Source organism: Elaeis guineensis, chromosome 12 (assembly GCF_000442705.2).
Source record: "Elaeis guineensis isolate ETL-2024a chromosome 12, EG11, whole genome shotgun sequence".
Classification (NCBI taxonomy): domain Eukaryota; kingdom Viridiplantae; phylum Streptophyta; class Magnoliopsida; order Arecales; family Arecaceae; genus Elaeis; species Elaeis guineensis.
Window position 1 is genome coordinate 5,099,458 of NC_026004.2, and position 19,342 is coordinate 5,118,799.

Here is a 19,342-nt window from a genome sequence, read left to right on the forward strand (position 1 = left end):
TTGTTTTTTTAAAAAGCAGTACATCAATCGGACAAGTTATAACTTTAAGCATTTCCTAGAAAATAGGATTCTTCAGGGGATTAAAAAGGTAAAGCTTAGACAGAAACATCTCAGATTTATCTCTATACAATTGAGGACCAATATAGGTAACTATATCATATGTATCAGCACATTAGCGAGTAACATCCTGAGGCTTCAGAACCGCACATCACAACAGACAAGCAACAATTATATGGTCCATGGCGGTTTTTTTTATCCAAACGGTCAATTGCTTCTAAACAGGAGGATACAACACTATCCACTTATCGCTCAGATTTCACACAAACATCATAAGTACCAAACGTCGTCCAATTAAATAAATGTAAACTTTCCGACTAGGGTTTGGAACACCGAGTATCGATGACCGATTTTGATTAACATTCGGTTTGCTGTGCCATGCGGCAATTGGAGCCACCAGCTTTTGAAGTCGAAAGAAAACATGCTTGAAAAATCAGTGCGCATGCCTAATGTTTTTTATTTTTGTTTTTTTTTTCCCCCCATTTTCTGGGCATAGAAACAAGTCAACAACTGGCTATTTTCTGAAACCACGAGTCAGTCAGTAAAATACAACATTGAGCAAAGGCTCGACCTCTATTTTCTTCCTAGGACTCCACCAGTTCTGGACTATTAACCCTTGCAGGTTGAAACCTGAGCCTGCAGCTTATCTATTTAACGTTGGATATAATGCAGAGATCTTTTTTTTTTTTTTTTTTTTGTCAAAATACAGAGATCTATTGAACAGGTTGAATATGCGGACATATTCTCTCTGGTTCTCCTTTTATCCATAGATGTTTCAGTTCACCTCTTTTCCGCCCCAAAGTCAAGAAGGTGCCTGCAAAAGATTCAGAAAAATCAACAGTGGATAGTGGGAGTCAAAAACTGCATTCTATAAGCAAAAGCCTTTCAACAAATTTTGCAAAGCTACCATAATTCAAATTCAAGATAAAGCATAGTGCTCGAGATGGGATCGGCTTATATGGTTTAGGATCATAAGACCAATCCGCTCAGCAAAAATAACTCCTTTAAAGCATGTTGTTTATTTCTGAACTCCTTTCCGACTTTTCCCCCTCCAAGTTATATATTCCTGCAGTCTTTTGCTCCCCTCCTCTTTTATGTGCTTATCAGATCACGACTTACCCAATGTGAAGGGGACGATGTAGAGAAGAGCTGGTTGACCATGTCCATCCATTAAATTTAAAGCAACATATGTGATAAGAAGACCTGCAGAAATAAATTCAAGCACAATGATCAAGCATGACTGATAACAGCAGAAAAATGTCATGTTCTATCGTCCAAATATCCATTTCAGTGGTTGTATCAATTATAATGGTGTATAAAAGTCGGGTATGTTTTGATCATGGTAATCTGCGTATGAGAACTAGAATGCATGTATGTTGTGTCACTATCAAGTGTGCCTATCGTGTTCAGAAGCAAAAACATTTAAGCCATGATGCTCTGTTAAAGTGACCACTAACACTTACTGCTTCTGTTGCACAATGAATAACATGAACGTGTTATCTGCAAAGGTCATCTTTCTTAATTCAAAGAGTTGAAGCAATGAAATTAATTTATCAATGTATAATGATTTTTATTAGAGGTGCAAGTAGAAACAAACAAATCAATAAATGCAACTACTCCATGAAGCTACCCTTCCAACAATGAAATTATCCTCTGGTTACTTCCATATTAGCTTTGACATTTCATACTATTCCTAAAAGACTAGAAGAAGCACTAATTTGTCTTACCAGAACCATAAGCCACCATGGACCACAAGAAATAGCCTGCCCGTAGATTTTTCTTTGCAGCCCAGTCATATCTGTGGACAACAAACATAGACAGTTTCACTAAACTGTTTTGCACTTTGCAAAGGCATAAAGAAAAATTCCATATAATAACTTTCACGAGAATCAAAAGGGCACGCTCAAATATTCTTTAGTGGTAATTTTAACAGGGAAACTGTAAGGTTGCGCCATCGTGACTTGTGTCATGGGTTTGAAACATCAAAATAGCCTCTCCACATCTGGGGTGAGGCTGCAAACACCTGATCATCCCTATACCCCATAGTGGTCAGAGCCTCGTCTACTGGGATGCCCTTTTAGTAGCATAAACAGGGTTCCACACAGAGGATGACACATAAAATCCCACTTAAGCTACAACCTGCTACTAGAGAACAACAGGGGACTGTTTGGATAGTTTGAAATTTTGAATATTTACCAGTGGGTACACTTATGCAGCAACCTGCTACTAAAGAAGAAGAGGGGACTGTTTGGATGGTAGGATTTTTACCAATGGGGTAAGAAAGACCAAGGAATCCCAACTCCCATCCCATAAGATGAACCTGACATCTCAACGAGAAGTCCTATATAGTTGGACAACTAAACCAATAAACTAAAATATAATACTAAAAGGAGCACTCAGAAATTGCACCAACTCTTTGGCAGTCAAGATTAACATCATAAACATATACACTAGAACAGTACAAAAAAGAATTAAGAAGACCATGGAAGTAAATTTTGGATTAAAAGCTGATTATCCTTATAATGTCATATTTGTAGGAAATTGGCATCTTTACAAGGGAAAGGCAAACCCATATCCTTCTTTGGTATCTTGAAATGGAATGAAGGACCACTCGACCTACTTATCCTGAGTGCTACCCTCATACACATGAGTAGAAGAAACAGCACCTTTTCAACAATAACATAGCTCTTAAGAAGCAATGTCCATTCTATAATCATCATCACCATTTTGGGTTGGTTTGGAGGCACATGTGCAAGAGCCCGCCCCCCCACCCCTACCTCAAATCTATGTGCACGCACAGACGCATGCACGCACACGACAGAGGAGGGGAGGGAGGGAGGGAGAATGATAATGGGTCAGAGGCAACCAATTGATAACCAAGATGAGACGACAATTTTTCTTTGGGGGTGGGGAAGAGAGCAAATCATGCACTAAAGCATGCATGAACAAAGGCCTGGTTTCAATGGAATGAAAAAACTATGCTGGAGACCAAGGAGCCACTCAAGGTTGGCAGTGGTGGCATCAGAGAGAGGAGGGTTATAATTTCAAAGATAAAAAAACATGAGACACATCAGGACTCGTAGGGTGGGGTTGATGTTATAACTAAATATTGTTTTGGATTGGTTTTGGCTCCACCCTAGTTCCAATTCCGTGCCAGTTTGGTTTGGTATGCCCCAAAACAGGAGGTTTGAGTCAATATACAAGACCATGTGCACAAGCAGAATGCATAGAAACATGGCCCACAATCTGTTAAAAATATTTTGTTATGACAAGATGTTTCAAATTGATAAATGTAACAAAGAAGCTGGACCGCAGAGGGAAATCACATACTACATAGGAAAAAGGATGAAATGTCATCCTAAGAATATAGTCTGATTGTGACATACCCGTAAGGAAAATCTTTAAGCAACAATGTTTTTTAAAATATGCATCGGAATACCAGGAAAAAGTTACAATCTAGTCACATAAGATCAATTTAATATAGATAAGAATTTTAAAGCCAAGATGCAGTAAAACCATGGAAGATAAGAAAAGAAATGAGCATTTATAAGAGGCTCACGAATCAAATGATGGAGACAGAGCACCATGTGGGATCCCAAAGGCATCGTAGTGCAGTGATAGGATGGAATCCCAATAAAGATGAGCACTTCGGTTTGTACCAGAGGATCACGAAAGAGGATGAAAGCTCAGCATAAGTGACAAGGTGTGTCAAGTTTTTTTAAACACCTATTCTGCCACAGGATTTAGCACTGAATGCAAACAATAATTCAATATACTGACATATTTGTGGTTATATTTCATCAACCAATCAATTGTGATATGTGATCAATATTTCCAATGGCAATGCACTCATCTTTTGGGGGTTCGAGCTCTAATACCTGATATCCATACCATAAAATAAAGCTGTTTACCTTGAGAACAATATTGTAATATTTTATCCAGTAATCAGAGAAACATTGAGCAACAGAAATGATAAGGATACCTAAATTAAAAGAAGAAAAACTGACCATGGAAAGAACAAAAGATAACCAAAGACAGAATATGGAGGTTCCGACCTTAATGAAAATGCAATTAGTAGCCCAGGCAGGAGGATATCACCAAAACCAATAATGCTGAAACCACCCCATGGATCAAACATGCGTGGAATCTTAAGTAACATGGGTACACCATCCTCACCAGTCCTATCACCACGTGCAACCTATGAAATAGAGCATAGGTCGTATGTTAACCCTTCAAATTGTCACCACTGTCCAATAAAAGTAGGGCCACTTACTAATACTTACCACAATCATCACACTCTCATGAAACCACCTCTTTGAAACAAAAACCCAAAAGATGTCATACAGGAATGCACAACTGAGAAGCACAGTACCCACCTGATGCAACCAAGAAGTAAAAAATGTAAATGCACATGACACACATGTTAATGAACAACAATATATAAAAATCATAAATGTGGAACTGCAATAATTAATTCAAGTATTAAATACAATAATTTGCTGAGTTATAAGAAAGACTCCTAATTATTGAACATAAACCATATATTTTAACATTCACCAATACTAATATAATTAAATTAAAAAAACAAAAGCGTGGCTGGAATTCTAGTTTATGATATTCTCATTCTTAAGATTGTGGAATTATCTTATGGAATACTGAAAAGCAAATATCCATAAATGGGTTAGACAAAGAACTGAATTTGAGCCAAGCCGAGCTTTTCCCTGACCTGATCCATTATTGAAGTCATGTATAAAAGGCCTGGTCCAACCTACTCCTATGGAATGTAAGCACCCTATAACCCAGCCCCCTTATATCCTCAAAATTTTAGCTATGATTGCAGCCTGGCCAAAATCTGATTATGAAGCATGCTTTTGCTAGATTGAGCCTTCCCTGTCCAACATTTGAGTGGATTTCACAGATTGCTTGCATCTTAATCCCACTTCTTGGAAAATAAAGTGGATGGTTAAAAGCCTTGCATTTTCAAGCTCGAAGATGCAAGTGGTTTTGACTTGAAAACTACGATAATACCAATACCAACTCAGGACTATGGAAGAGCCCGATGAACCAGCCATTGCAAGTCCAAGAGCAGCCCATTTCTAAACAGCTCTAGACTTTACACCCTGTATGTCTAAGGCTGGCAAAATATGACCCAATCCACCAACCCGACCCATGTTTGACCCGCCATAAACATATTTGGATTTAGGCTAAACGGGTTTGGATCATAAACAGATCGACCCATTTAACTTGTTCAATATTTGAGTCGGATTTGGGTTTCAGATATTTAACCCATTTAACCAATTTGATATTCAGGCCAGATTGAGTCAGATAATCCGTTTAACTCATTTAAAATATGTTTAACCTGTTTAAAATCTACTTAACCTATTTCTAATCCGTTTAACCTGTTAAACCCATTTAACCTGTTAAAATTTCGTTTAACATGTTTAACCCATTTAACATAACTTGACCCATTTAATAAATGGGTTAAGTGGGTTGGGTCGAGTTATCTATTTAATAAACAGGTTGGGTTCAGATCGAAATTTTTGACCTATTTAATAAATAAGTCGGATTCGGATTGACTATTTTTTGATTCGACCTACATCGACCCGATCTGCATCCGACCCGACTTGACCCAACTACCACCCCTATGAATGATATATGATTTTCCAATTTCCAGTGCAAGCCAATCCATGATAAGGCTCAATGCACATTTTGTCACTGTAACTACACAATTCACTAACTCCAAGGTCCACAAAGCATCCAGACTAGTCATGTTTTGCTCGTCAACTTCTTGCAAGGAGGCCTAGCTACATTTTCTTGCTATGTGTGACAAATATGAGTGCTCCAACTATCATACATCAATTCACCTTGTCCCCACTCCAAAAGGCTACCATTGCCAACTGACTTTGTCAACCAGTCCACCTAATTGATAGCTTAGTTTGTCAATCTCATCATTCAATAATTCTTTACCATTGATGCTGTAAATTCAGCATTTCACTCAGTTCTCTGCATAGGCACTTGAGTACTCCTCCAAAGTTCGGATTGGACCACACTTGAGGTAAACTCTGTCAGGTTGGTCTATCAGGTTGCCTTCATTATGTCACCTTCATTATGCATCAGTTACCAGCATGCTTGACATGCCTGCTTACTAACATCACATCTACAAAGATCATGTTTTCTGTGCATCATTACAACTCATCAAATGAAAAATGCATTATTCCAACCTATCATCGTCTTACTAATACTTTCTCATTATATCACTTCTCTGTCTCTAGCTTCGTCATTGGCAAATCTAATCTACGACCAAAGCATTTGTTCACATTGTACTACATGGCACATCTATGGTTTAGACACATATGACCATATCACAAACATAACTTAGATACATGCTGTGGATGGTCTAATAAGTAAGGGAAATGGCTTCATCTATAGTGTTTAGGAAGATCCGCAATCATATATGCGCATTCACAGGCTGGGTGCATCCAGCTAGAAGGCAATATAATATAACAAGCCTATAGGTTTTAAATAAATGCGTGCATCCTAGTTGCATATTCTCCAAGTCATGTAACTTTATATTTTCCCGGCATATCTTACCATGCTAGTTGCATATATTAATAGTGTTGTACTGCTGTTTGTCCCCATTATGCTGCATAGTATGCTAGCAAATATGCATGGTATGCAACTAGCATACTATGCATGGTATGCATAGCTGCATACCATGCCAGCTGCAAATGTAAAAGAATACTCAAAACTAATGTAATAGAAGCTATACTCCACTGGCCAATTTATGCAAATAGAATAGGAATTTAAAGAATATTTAGTTTTAGCAAAGATCCAAACAGAAGTTTCTTTCTATTTCTCCTCTATGATTACTAGATAATCCCATACGTTCACAATATGCTGTACATAAAAAAATATTAATTGCGCACATGACTCATGAGCATATTTATGTCACAACGTGGAGCAAATAATCTCAAGTTATTAATTGAAAATTCATCATCTAGCATTTACATGAATTGCATCTACGTTTGTAATAAACAAATTAGCAAGCCTTTCCCATCAATTTCCAGGAAATTATACAGATAGTATAGTACTATATACTAGAAAAGGACATTGTATTATGTAAAGTTTAAAGCATGGATGGTTGAACTGCGCCAAATTGGTCGATTTGGGGCATACCAAACTGGACTGGTCGATTGCTGGCACGGTTAAGTCCATCGGTTCCAAATGGAGGAAGAGGCAAGAGAGAGACTGAGAGAGGAAAGGAGAGGGGGAGGGAGGGAGGGAGGAAGAGAAGGAGAGGGAGAGGGAGAGAGAGAGGGGGAGATAGGAGGATAAGAGAGAGAGCCCTCATCCTATTGGTAGGGAGTCCCCTGTTTCATTTCAACATGGGGGATGCCTCGTAATTTTTTTTACATTTTCGAACTGATGTCAGCAAATGGTTTACCAACCTAAAATTGGCCCCAGAACAAAAAATGTATATCCTGAAACTGCATTGCATGGACTTGTACCATACCACACCATCTACCAACCGGTATGAATCCCGGTATTGGTTCAACAAACCTTTTAAAGTATATGTTTGCATCTTGAATCACATTTGCAAAAAAAAGTAATGGACTATAAAAACAGCTGCATATAAATTTTATACGGATATGCCAGAAAAAAATGCAGATGTAAACATCACACAACTTTCTACTTTTTAAAAAGGAAAGATTATTGTTCAGTATGAAAGGACATAAGCAAACTAAAGATTTGTAAAAAAACCTATGTTATTATTCAGAATATACTTGGTTTATTTTGCAGCTAGTATGCCTCAGCTATGAGGCAAGATCTAAAGTTTCTGTACCAGTATTTTACCAATAATAGTATGGACTGGTATGGTGGGATACCATACCAACACATGGTATGCCTATGATGCTAGGACAGCAAAAACGCAATATAGCATCATGTGTAGGCAAGGTACAGTACTGAAAGTCATACTAGTATCTTACTGGTATCAGCATAGCCACCAGATCAATACATATGGTACTTCAATCCATGGTCAAGAGTAAATATGCCAATCAGCTATGACACAAGCACTAATATAGTTCTTGGAGAACTGAAATGGGAAAAATCGTACCTTGAGATTAGGTACTCGAACAATTTGGAGAACCGTAATTATCAAAGCAATACCCTGATCCAAAAGGTGGGTAGCAAGAAAAGATAATGGTTAACAAAACAAATTATAATAGGTAAAACTTAAATCCACAAAAAATCTAGGATAGAACAATTATATGTGCAGCTGCCAATACCAAGACCAATAGAAAGAGATGGAGCAATATCCACTCAAACATGCCAGTTCATCAACTATGACTTCAACCGAATCATACTTCAGCTTCTTCTAATTTTGCCAAGAAAAAAAAAGGGTGGCACAGATAAGCCAACATCTAGCTCTATTGACTTGCACAGAACAATCCATAATGCTTAAATGTCTGATAGAAAGAAATGGTTTATAAGGGAAGATAACACCCTCTCACTCTAAGGAGAACATCATACCACTTTAATTGCTTGGTTGAACTTCCCTCTTATCAAGTGAGAGGCTCCTTGTTGTCATTGGAAATGGCAATCTCAACCAGGTTCTCAACTTTTCAGACAATACTCCCACACACATAGATAATCATCAATTTTATGGCTAACAAGTCTACAGTATATTGCAGATTTTAAGATTTGACACTAACAAATTATTACTGATAAGCCACATAATTTGTCACTTGACAATTGATAGCATATATCTTAACTGTGTAATTCAATAATATTGAGGCACCTCATCTTGTTTTAGTGTAGAGGTGACCTTTATCTTTCTTGGAATAGTACAAAAACATTAGGTTTACTTGTCTGCATTTCAGATGCATTTCCCCAAACACCAATGTTCCATTTATTTAAAAAGGATCTGTTTTTGCATATGGATATCACATCATCAAAGGCAATTTAAAGATTACTTAAAATTGTCTTAGGTCCTTATCAACTAATAACAAGACTGCTTGTGGATAACAAACTAATGTTTATTGTCCAAAACAACGTACAATATTAATGGGCATAGCTAAAGTAGAAGTGGATGCCAGTTTTTGATTGAGAAAGTAAGCTGTAATACATGATTCCAAGTTGCTTATCTCAAAGAAAATTTTCAAAAATTTCACTCAGTTTAGTGAACTAAAATAACTCAATTATCATCATTAAAGTACATGATTTTGGGGCTGAAGATTAGTTTCAAGTTTTCCTCCACAGAATAGACGGATGAGAATAGGTAGCATCTTTGCAATGCAGTTCACGCACAATCTTGTTACAGCTCAAAAAATAGATGTGCGAATTATAAATGCAGCACCTATCTAGAACACATCGCGATTCTTCAATAGTACACAAAACAGAAGAATTTTATGTTTCATACCAGGATATCTTGGCCAATCCAGGCAAAAGATATGGAGCGATAAACAGCCCATACAACAGCAAAAGCAATGCAGAATGGTGAGACTGCTAGTGTAAGGTAAGAAACAGCTCCAAAGAAGGGCACTTTAATGAAAGATTCCCCAGTACGTTTAAACCATCTGCCAAAATCCATATGTCAATTATTAGTAACAATCCAAAAGTATCACGCACTCCCAAACTTTGATAGGTCAACTCCTTTGGTGTGAAATGCATACAGGGGGTAAATTCATACATGAGATAAACTGGAACTTACTGAACTAACAGTTGTAATCATCTACTCTCAGTTTTTAAGCATGCATTGATCAAAGAAAGGAAGCATGTCAAGAAGCAAGCTACAAAACAGGGTATCATGGTTGGAGGGGTAAACAGATCTCTGGTGGTAGTTTTTAAACTAAGGCCAAACTCAGCAGCATAACCAGGAATCACAAAGTGAAAACATGAGAGCATAAAAGAAGTCCCTGGCAGCCCAAGAGTTTTCCTCCCCAAGTTAGAATAAGTGGCAGGAAGCAAGTAAATGGAACCAACATCCATTGTTGCAAATGCTCAAAATCAAGCTGAAAGCTTGTGGATTACAAAAAAATTAACCAAGTAGGGCAGAAAAGCAGGGAAGCATAGTAACAGAATACATGGAAATAATTAGGATGTGGGTAATAGTCTTAATCCTGACCTTGATGCATATGATCCAGACAAATACTATTGAAGAGCGAGCTTTTAGATAACTAATGAAGTGATCCAAGTTACTATACTTTAATATATTTACAAATTACAAATATATACATATATGTTATAGTATACTTATTCCTCCAATTATTAGCAGAAATAACATACTCATAAATAAAGTGACAACACACGCTTTTGCAAAGTTGTACATGGTAATTATCAGTGCATTATCATTGTTATCAGCATCTGAACTCAGTTCCACCTTCATGTTAAGTAATGCATCTTGACCTAGAGGTGAAGGACCAGGATCAAGAATTTAGTCAGTGCTCTCGTACATCTCAAAAAGTTCTTCTATGTTTCTCATAATGTGTATCTCATAAACGTGGAATAATTAGCTTTTAGAAGTGAAGAATCAGAGATTTAAGCCTATGAAGTCAATCACCAATGAAGCATCTAAATTCAAACAAATGTTGTTCAAAAAAGATTTATGGTTTTTAAAAAAAAGGTTGACATTACATCAGGATCCATGATCATATGATGTGACTATAGTTTTAAGCTGGCCATCAACCTACTGCAACCCTCCTTTATGGGGCATTGGGACTGGCTATGTACAGAACATAGGCAGAGTTGACCAGCTATGTAGCCAACCCCAACTAATTTGGCATTAAAGCTTAGTGGAGTTAAGTTGTATATTTTACATATATCACTCCAAAGGTTTGCTTTGACGGTACATAAAAGTAAAAGAAAAGGCTTTATTCAACAGATCACTGGAATTGTTTATGGAAGGAGGTGTAGGTGAGAGGGAGGATTTAGAGCGGCTGCAAGACACCTGTTGGAGGGTTCTCATTATCAAAATTGAGAAGCACTGCTTAACATTCATGACTAATCTTTTCAAGCAAGCTGCTTTGATGCTCATCTTCATGGGCATAAGCATTAACTAGTGATCAAACATCATCATCTGCACATTCAAGGATCCATCAACAAAGAATTGGTAGGAACACATGGCATTTGAATGCTAATTGAAGCTCATTGTAAATTTCAAGAAGCATTTTATTAAAAAGCCACAGAAGTTTTCTAAGATATAACATACCAATATTATATCTTATGTTTATAGAGTTGCTAGTAACTCACACAATGTTGGGTCAACAAGTTAGCAATTGATGCAATAAAGATGGGATCTTTCATAGTTGTCCCAAACCCTCTATGACAATTTTTAATTTTCATTTGTAATAATAATAATAATAATAAGTGATGGAATCAAAAATATGCATAACAGGAAAGAAAATAAAACATTTGACATACCGTGATAATAAAGCTACCAAGCATGTTTGTAGGCCCTGAAGTACAAAAAAAAAAAAAAATACAATTAATAAAATTATTGAACGAAGAAATAGTAGTATGCGTAGTGTAAACATTTGCTGAACTATTCAATAGTTAAGCATAAAAGAAAAGCATCACTGCAAAATCTTTTATGCCACAACTTGTGGTTCATATAACCAAGTGATTAATAGCATCACATAACAGATTTTCATGGGTGAAAAGTAATAAATTATTGTAAATGCGAAATGTTTCTGGACATGAGATTTATAAAAAAAAAAAAAAACTCTGAGCTTCATCAGCCCTATAGAATTTTGAGAATGTGTGATTTAGACTTGAATTTCAAGAACATAGCAATAGAAAAATAATATATACAATTGACACAAGAAATATCTGACAATATTTTGTGGAATCATTGGAACAAGTAATCAGATCATATGTATCTTGATTAAAAAAATAAATATATCAATATCCTGCAACTGAGTGAACTTAACACCATCAGAAGTCAGAATGATATGGAAGCATTTCATGCTGAGAAAAAGATCAAAACACGAGATTCTAGACATCACACTGCCTATGCTGAGTAATAGCTTCCACTATAAGAATCATGCATTGCTAAACCATTGCTTGTTAACAAACTATATCAACAAAATAGTTTATATCAAGTTCTTAACCAATAGTAGGCAAGACATGCTTCAACACTATTGTAACATGAGCACATAATGAAACTTCTAAGCTGTCCTAGGTCAACAATATAGCTCATAGCAAAATTAGTGGATCTGTCGATCCAATTTAAGAGTTCATATATAACTTGAAATTAAGCAATGTAACATCAAGTGCAGTCATCGTGAGAAATAAAGGCTAAAGTTGATAAATTTGCACCTCGACTCCCCCAATGCAAAATAGAACCACCAAAAGCTCCACAAACCAGTGGGACATAAGTTTGTAAAGCAGGATCAAGAAGCACGATGCAATCACAACAAACGAAACTGCAGACACTGTATTTATGTCTACCACACCACTGGTGCCTGTGGTTTCCGTATTGAGCATCTCATCTGGGGCGTCCTATAAGCATCATCCATGTGTCAGTTGCAATGAAAACTTTTGGTGAGATTCCAACACTCCAAAGATGATAAAATGCTTTTCGAGCAAACTATTAATAAGGACCTTTATTAACTTTTCATATTCAATAGATGCTTCTCTAGCACTCCATGCTGACCAATAAGATGCACATAAGATGGTACCAACAGCCATAAGCCACAGAAACACCTCTGCTGTATCAACAAGAGGACGATCTGGAGAGTACAACTGCACCGCAACTGAAGAAGTTGTGAACCATTAGAAAATTATTAAAAAGAGCAATCCAGTCATATAATTGATCATCAAATGCACCATGTTGAATGTATTTCTGCATGTGTGTGTGCATGAAGGAAGGGGGGGGGGGGATGCTCCTCGTTGACTGTAAGAATGGAGATGGGATTAAGGCCTGGCTAGTGCAGGGAGGCAGGTCTAAGAATGTTATGGTATGCTTTTTCAAATGCTAAATTCTCCCTTTGTCTCAATGAGTCTACCCTCATTTGAGAAAGTCAGACACACAAAGGGAGTGCATCCATGGAGGGAGGAATGCGAAAAGTGGGGTATCACTATCAGGTCATGTCTTCGGATCTTACCTGTCCAAGAATCAAGTTGAGTATAGGTCCAGGGATATGAGATTTCAAAAGACACATTGGTTTATAGGTTAGGTCTGGATATGTTAAGATTCATACTCTACCCAACACTCACAAGGTTTGTATCAGGTCAAGGTCCAAGTGGGCACCAATTTTTGGTTATATCTCAAGCAATTATTTATAACATATCTTCAAAACAAATTAATAAATGTCATAAGAAATCCAAAAAATATGCACCATATAGAAGACTCACCTGAGGCACCACTCTTGACACTGCTATCTAAGCTGGCACCTGCATCTTGTGGCAGCATAACTGCAGATATGCTTATATTTAAGTCTGTTTCATTGGGATCACAGACCATCTTATACAATTCTGCAGGACAGAAACAGATTAAAATATAAAAAATAGTAACAAATTGAAGCAGAAAGCAACTGAAAGAATCAACATCCTACACGGAAAGATAAGAAATTGGTCTCTTAAAGCAATCTTGAGGAACAATACTCATTACACGGACAAAGAATGAGAGGTTTACAAAATCCATGGGATACATCAACATGCTATTTGAAACAAAAAATGAAGACATACAACTACAGAGTGCAGGAAATATAGGTAGCAATAACTTCAGGAAGAATGACTACAGCATATGAGAAAATGCAATCTTCAAAAAGTTGCAGGGTCACATGCAGTTAAAAATGCATAAGGCATAAGAGGACAATTAGAGAATAAGAAAATTTAACTGGAATAATGCAATTCATAACCATAAGAAGGAATTTGCTAAACAATCCATAAACAAAGCAGAAATTTCATACAGACAGTGATAAAGAAAATGAGCCATATTTCAGTTTTTATTTTTATTATTTTTGTTTTTTTTTGGTGTGCGGGGCGTTTTTGGGGGGGGGGGGTGCTGTGGACAGATGCCCTGAAGAAAAAACTATTCATCTGGTTATGTGAGAAAGATGAATCGATTTAGAAAATTCCAGTTACCTTATTCTCATATAAGTTTTATTTTAAAAATGTTTCTAGAGATGTATTCTGAAAAGATGGAGAGAAAATAATGAAAAACATTTGATTTATTTAAAGAAAAGGTGACATAATTCAAGACTATACTAAAATATGAGTTCCATTTCAAGTTCGAAATTCCAAAAGAATGAATGAAAATAATGGGATTACTGAATATGCTTTATGAAGGAATTTAAGAAAGAAAACGAGTTGACTGTACGCAAAGATGGGGCCAGTTGCTTGTGAAAGATGACATTAAAGAGTGTACATAATCCAATTTGATAAAAGATCTGACAATCAGCTACTGCATTGACTCACAAGAATGATGGCATAAATGTACTGACATGTGACTAATTCTATCCTATTTTCTAAAATATTCAGCAAACCTAAGGGACCAAAGTGGAGATGACAAATGAGATAAAGACCTCCATTAAAGCTCAATGAGAAAACAGCAAAGGTAAGAGATTAAGGCAGACTAAGGCAAAGAAAAAAAAATTAATAGGACCGTGACAGAAATCCAGTAGTCATGATTGCTCATGAGGATGGAATACAAAAGGGTTTTAAGTTCCCTTGAAACAAATGTTGGTACAAAAGGGAATGGCAAAGAAAATGAATGGCAGGAATATGTATTGAAGATAGTGCCTTTATCTGGCCCTTCAAGAAAATCAATACCATGTAAATTGTTAATAACAAAGAGCCAACCAGCAAAAAAAAAAAAAAAAGAGAAAGAGGAACCAAAAAAGGATGAAATGAGCTTATCATCTTTGTATTGATGATATGGCAGCAGTTCTCTGATTATTGTAAAGAGTCTTTTTTTTTCCTTACAGCAAATGGCCATATTATGTTAAAAAAGCGCAAAATTTAATGGATAGAACTTATAGCTGAAACATTTGAATCCCAATTTTACATATAGGTGCAGTAGCCAAATATAATCTGATACTGTTGGACTAGCAGGATTAATACTTCAAGTCAGATTATATAACCATAAGCTACTGATCAAGAAGTCCATACCTTTACGGTTATTAATAATGAGGATGGCAGAAGCACCAGCTGCTTCTGCAACCTTTGCCTTGGTCGTAAATTTGCAATGTCCTCGGTGCACTAATAGGATATCTCCAGCAAGCTAACAAAAGGAACAGATTTTCAAGTTTCAAATACCTTTATAGCCTGTTTAAAAATACTGCAAGAAATGCACATAGAAAAGAACCTTTTTCTTAAGCGTGGTACAGCAATCAGCCGGATCTGACAAAAAAACCCGAGTTCGGTTGGCATACTTTTCTTTTGCTTCAATTGTAGTGCCAAATCGAGCACCAACACCAACAAACTCATCATCTTCTATGTTGTTAATCCAGGTTTGCACTTTTACCTGGCAAGAAGCATACAAAATATGAAGCTTTGTCAAAAAGCAAAACACGAAATGGTGCTAGAACACTTCTGACTACAAAGACGGCCACTCAGGGTTTTCCTGAAATCTTACGAGGGAAAAAGGATGATAAACCACTTTAGAAGACAAGCTAACCTTGAGAACAGTTTACAACCTAACTGGGTATAAAAGGGGCAACAAACAAGCATGGCCTGCCTGAGTAATGGCAATACAAGAGCCTTATAAAAACTTTAAGCGTTTGGGCAAAAGTTCTTGTTATCCTACAACCAACATGTCATAATCAGTATTTTCCTTCAGGCTGGACATGCTTCAAGGTGTTTGATATACAGGACATGTAACTGACCAACCTACTTGGGCATCAAGAGAGGATATGATGGCAGATCACGACTTGACACCATACCAGTTTGTGCAGAACTACTAGACCTACTCCTGGAATATTGGCTAGCAGGCAAGCACATATTCCCTGCATAGGGACCCAACAATAGATACAGCCTAACATAATAACTTGGTAAGAGATACCATTTATGTAATCACATGATGTCAAGGGTTGATGTGGAGATTGTTCTCCATCTCTATAATCCAAGCATAAGGTAAAGACCATGAATAGAATCCTAGCATATTTACACTACAAACATTTACTAGCTGTGTACCTCGAATATGCCACATTCTGCAAATAATAAACAAAGTATAAACCAAGCGACAATTCACCATATCAGTAATGATGTGGTGTGAAAAAGCAAACCATGAAACCCCCCAGGTTTCTCTGAGAAGATAAAAAATGAAGCCAAGATGAGGGGCAACCACAAATATTTATATGGGCCATTTTTACCGCAACCACAAAGTCAAGAAAGCTAATAAAGCGGAACATATTTTGGTTAAGCAGATGAATGAATATACAAACTAGGCATATGATCCTTCTCAAAACCACTCTACTCATGACAAAAATGGGGATCAAAGAGGAACCATTCAAGATTCTTACACCCAATAACGACAAACCCACTAAAAATGAAAAACAGTATCATCCCAAGTTGAAGACAAGCAAAATTATTGCAGCTGAGCCAAACAAAAAAAGGAAAAAACAGAGACACTCCCTCTATCCTATCCTTTGATTAGCTTGAGGAACTTCTTACCGAAATATGCAAATTTTTTAAGCTGATAACAAAATTAAAAAGGCCTCAGACTGAAGACTTCATGATTAGTTGTATGTGGATGATTAGCAATTGATGGAATTGTCCACCAAATAACTGAAAGCCACCATGAAAACAAATCCCTGTATTAGGAAAGTCAACAAATGCCTTTGTATAAGAAGTCCATAAGTATCCTAAAACTACAAATTCAAGTAAATTGTTCCTTTGCCCGGATTATTGGAAGGTTTCTCCATGTCGATTTCACAAAATTCAATACCTTTGCAATAAAGTTGTCAGCTCGAAGCCATGCTTGCCATGCCAAGTAGGTAACGTGTTTCTCAACAAAGAATATTTCAATGGCATTCAGTGTACCTCTGGAGATCCACATTCGCACAAGACACAATATTCAACGGATCTTCTCTTAACTAGAAAAACATACCCGAGCCAAGAAACGATTAATGGAGACAGAAAGCTCAAATTTAATAGACTAACCTCAGTTCACAACTAAATCAAAATTTCTTTATCAGACCTAATTCAAAGAAAAGAAACAGTAGGAAAATTCACAATACGTTAGGATAGGGGTAAAAAGTTTCATCAAAATGCCATAAGAAAAGATTGCACAAACGAAGAAAGACAAATAATTATAACCATGGAAGCATTAATTTTATTTTTTTAAAAAAAGAAAAGAAAAGAAAACATATTGCAGTTTGGCACAACTTTATTCATGTTGAAGACTTGGACAAGCAACCTAATCGAAGTCCCAAGAACCTAGTGCTCAAATCGGACCAATAAACTTGTTATTTCGTCTTCCCTTCAGCATGGAAATTGGCAGTTCAAGTGCTAAAAATGGTCAGCCTTAAACTTCCCGGTTTTCCAGAGCCCACCCTGCAATACCAATCGATCAAGCACTACATCACGAAAAATAGGGCGAGGGGTAATTTCCTCAACCCTAACTTGTAAAAAAGAATTCAATCTTTCATGCTAAAAATAATATCTGCAGAGCTTATCTTTCCAATTCCACATCCCCCTTCCCCACCGACCTAAAAACAGAAAATTTTCCATCCTACATAATAAGCGACAGAAAGAATCAGAAACCCCTCAGCATAGTTCATGGCCCCTACAAATCAAGAAACCCTCAAAACAAGAAAATCCAATAAGGGAAACCGAAAATTTTCAAGACAAGAGAAGAATCGAAGAGGAGACTCGCCAGGACGAAGTTATTCGAGCATCCGGGGACCTTCGGCGCCTTGTCGTCCTCGTGGACTATATCCCCTCCACGAACCAAGCCGGGAAGAACCGATATCACCAGCAGGGCCCCCAAGAACCTCCCCAAATCCATCACGTATTCTAACTATTTTCAGCAGATTTAAACCAGAACAAGAAAAAGAGAGACGATGGAGGGGAACAGAGTAGGAATAGATCTGGCTGCTGGCATATGATGGGTTGAACGAAGTGCTTTCTTCCCCACCAAAAGAGCGTTGTCCCCTTCCCCTCTTCTGCTCCCTTTCTCACTCCCACTTTACTATTTCGGTAGTTGCTTCCCCTATTTATTTATTCATCTGATGCTCCCTCCTTTCAGTTACTTATTTTATTGCCGCCTTAAAGGGATGGATTGTGGTCCTCGTGGGTTGGCGAGTGGGAGCGGGGGATCAGAAAATCCATCTATGGATCACCACCCCATCACCGCTAAATATCATCGTCTTGTGTGGCACCTGACAACCGGTGTAATTCACCGAGTAAGATACGTGCCACCAACTATTGACTTTCGTACAGCACCCCAACGGAGTGGTGACTTGACGGGTGATGTTTGGCTTTTATGGATATATTATTATATATTTTTTCTTGGGTAGACCACCTTTGGCCGGACGCAAGAGCTTGGTACGGAGTGGAAAAAGTAGTGGGCCAGTACAGAATAGGACCCGTATGGTATATTAATTAATTAATTTAATGGCTTCCTGATAAAGATTGAGAATGGATTGGAACAAGATAGGTGGGCCGAAGGGTGAATAGACCTGTCCCTGTAGAATTTGGACAAGTTGGTGCACACTTTGGAGGCTATAGATCGTCCTGTAGTTATTATTATAGATGGTCTTATAATCATAACTATATTTCATAGTCCCATAATTGAGTTGTAATTATAGTTTTATAAGTATCTTCATTTTCGTGATACAGTCCTTGCCACGACGAATGGGGTTTGATTTTGAGAGGGCCCTCACTTCAACCTTATATATATATATATATATATATATATATATATATATAATACTTGATGTGATGGGAAGTGGTTTGATGGGATAAGACCCTAAACTCTGGCCTAAATTAAAACTGATAGGATAGAAAGCGGAGATTATCGTCTCCCAGCTCTCAAAAAAATATAAATGATATTTTACGAAGGGGAAATGCCACACCAACTTATATCTCTGCTTATCATTTGGTATTATTGAAAAAACTTGAAATTTTCATACTTATGTGATGAAAAATGTGAAACAAAAAAATAAAAAAAATAAAAATCCTCCGATAGGATTAGGCCTTGCTATCTATCTCTTTTTTCATAAAAAATAGAGAAAAAAATTTATCAATTAATCATACTTTTGTTCAGGATGAAGCTCAAATTTATAGTTTCTATTTTTGATAATGATAATGAGTGATACTAGTATATTAAAATTATTAT

The 19,342-nt window shown here is 36.9% G+C and overlaps 1 protein-coding gene across 8 annotated transcripts; it reads right to left on the reverse strand.

The window, feature by feature from the left end:
• Positions 1-482: 482 nt before the first annotated feature.
• On the reverse strand, positions 483-18,222 carry LOC105055646 (signal peptide peptidase-like 4). 8 transcript variants are annotated; one of them, XM_073246590.1, is made up of 18 exons: positions 17,879-18,219; positions 17,420-17,734; positions 17,164-17,200; positions 16,949-17,045; positions 16,675-16,788; positions 15,368-15,526; positions 15,172-15,283; positions 13,414-13,533; positions 12,661-12,812; positions 12,376-12,558; positions 11,479-11,513; positions 9,479-9,635; positions 8,174-8,227; positions 4,341-4,433; positions 4,113-4,255; positions 1,785-1,855; positions 1,177-1,260; positions 483-871 (listed from the first exon to the last, which is right to left on the reverse strand). In XM_073246590.1, exons 8-18 carry the CDS (start codon positions 13,520-13,522, stop codon positions 771-773), a joined length of 1,182 nt encoding a protein of 393 aa, XP_073102691.1. In that variant the 5' UTR covers positions 13,523-13,533; positions 15,172-15,283; positions 15,368-15,526; positions 16,675-16,788; positions 16,949-17,045; positions 17,164-17,200; positions 17,420-17,734; positions 17,879-18,219; the 3' UTR covers positions 483-770. The 8 variants fall into 8 exon arrangements, with proteins under 8 accessions (XP_073102691.1, XP_073102688.1, XP_073102693.1 ...); XM_073246587.1 differs by lacking the exons at positions 16,675-16,788; positions 17,164-17,200 and having other exon boundaries at positions 16,949-17,096; XM_073246592.1 differs by lacking the exons at positions 17,420-17,734; positions 17,879-18,219 and having other exon boundaries at positions 16,675-17,045; positions 17,164-17,386.
• Positions 18,223-19,342: the final 1,120 nt, after the last annotated feature.

Excerpts from the sequence above, each read along its gene's own strand:
- LOC105055646 (XM_010937552.4), bottom strand. The coding sequence starts at position 18,010 with ATGGATTTGGGGAGGTTCTTGGGGGCCCTGCTGGTGATATCGGTTCTT. Across the intron at positions 15,284-15,367 it reads GTACCACGCTTAAGAAAAAG|CTTGCTGGAGATATCCTATT; the intron begins GTTCTTTTCTAT and ends TCCTTTTGTTAG. Across the intron at positions 8,228-9,478 it reads GGATTGGCCAAGATATCCTG|GGTATTGCTTTGATAATTAC; the intron begins GTATGAAACATA and ends CTTTTGGATCAG.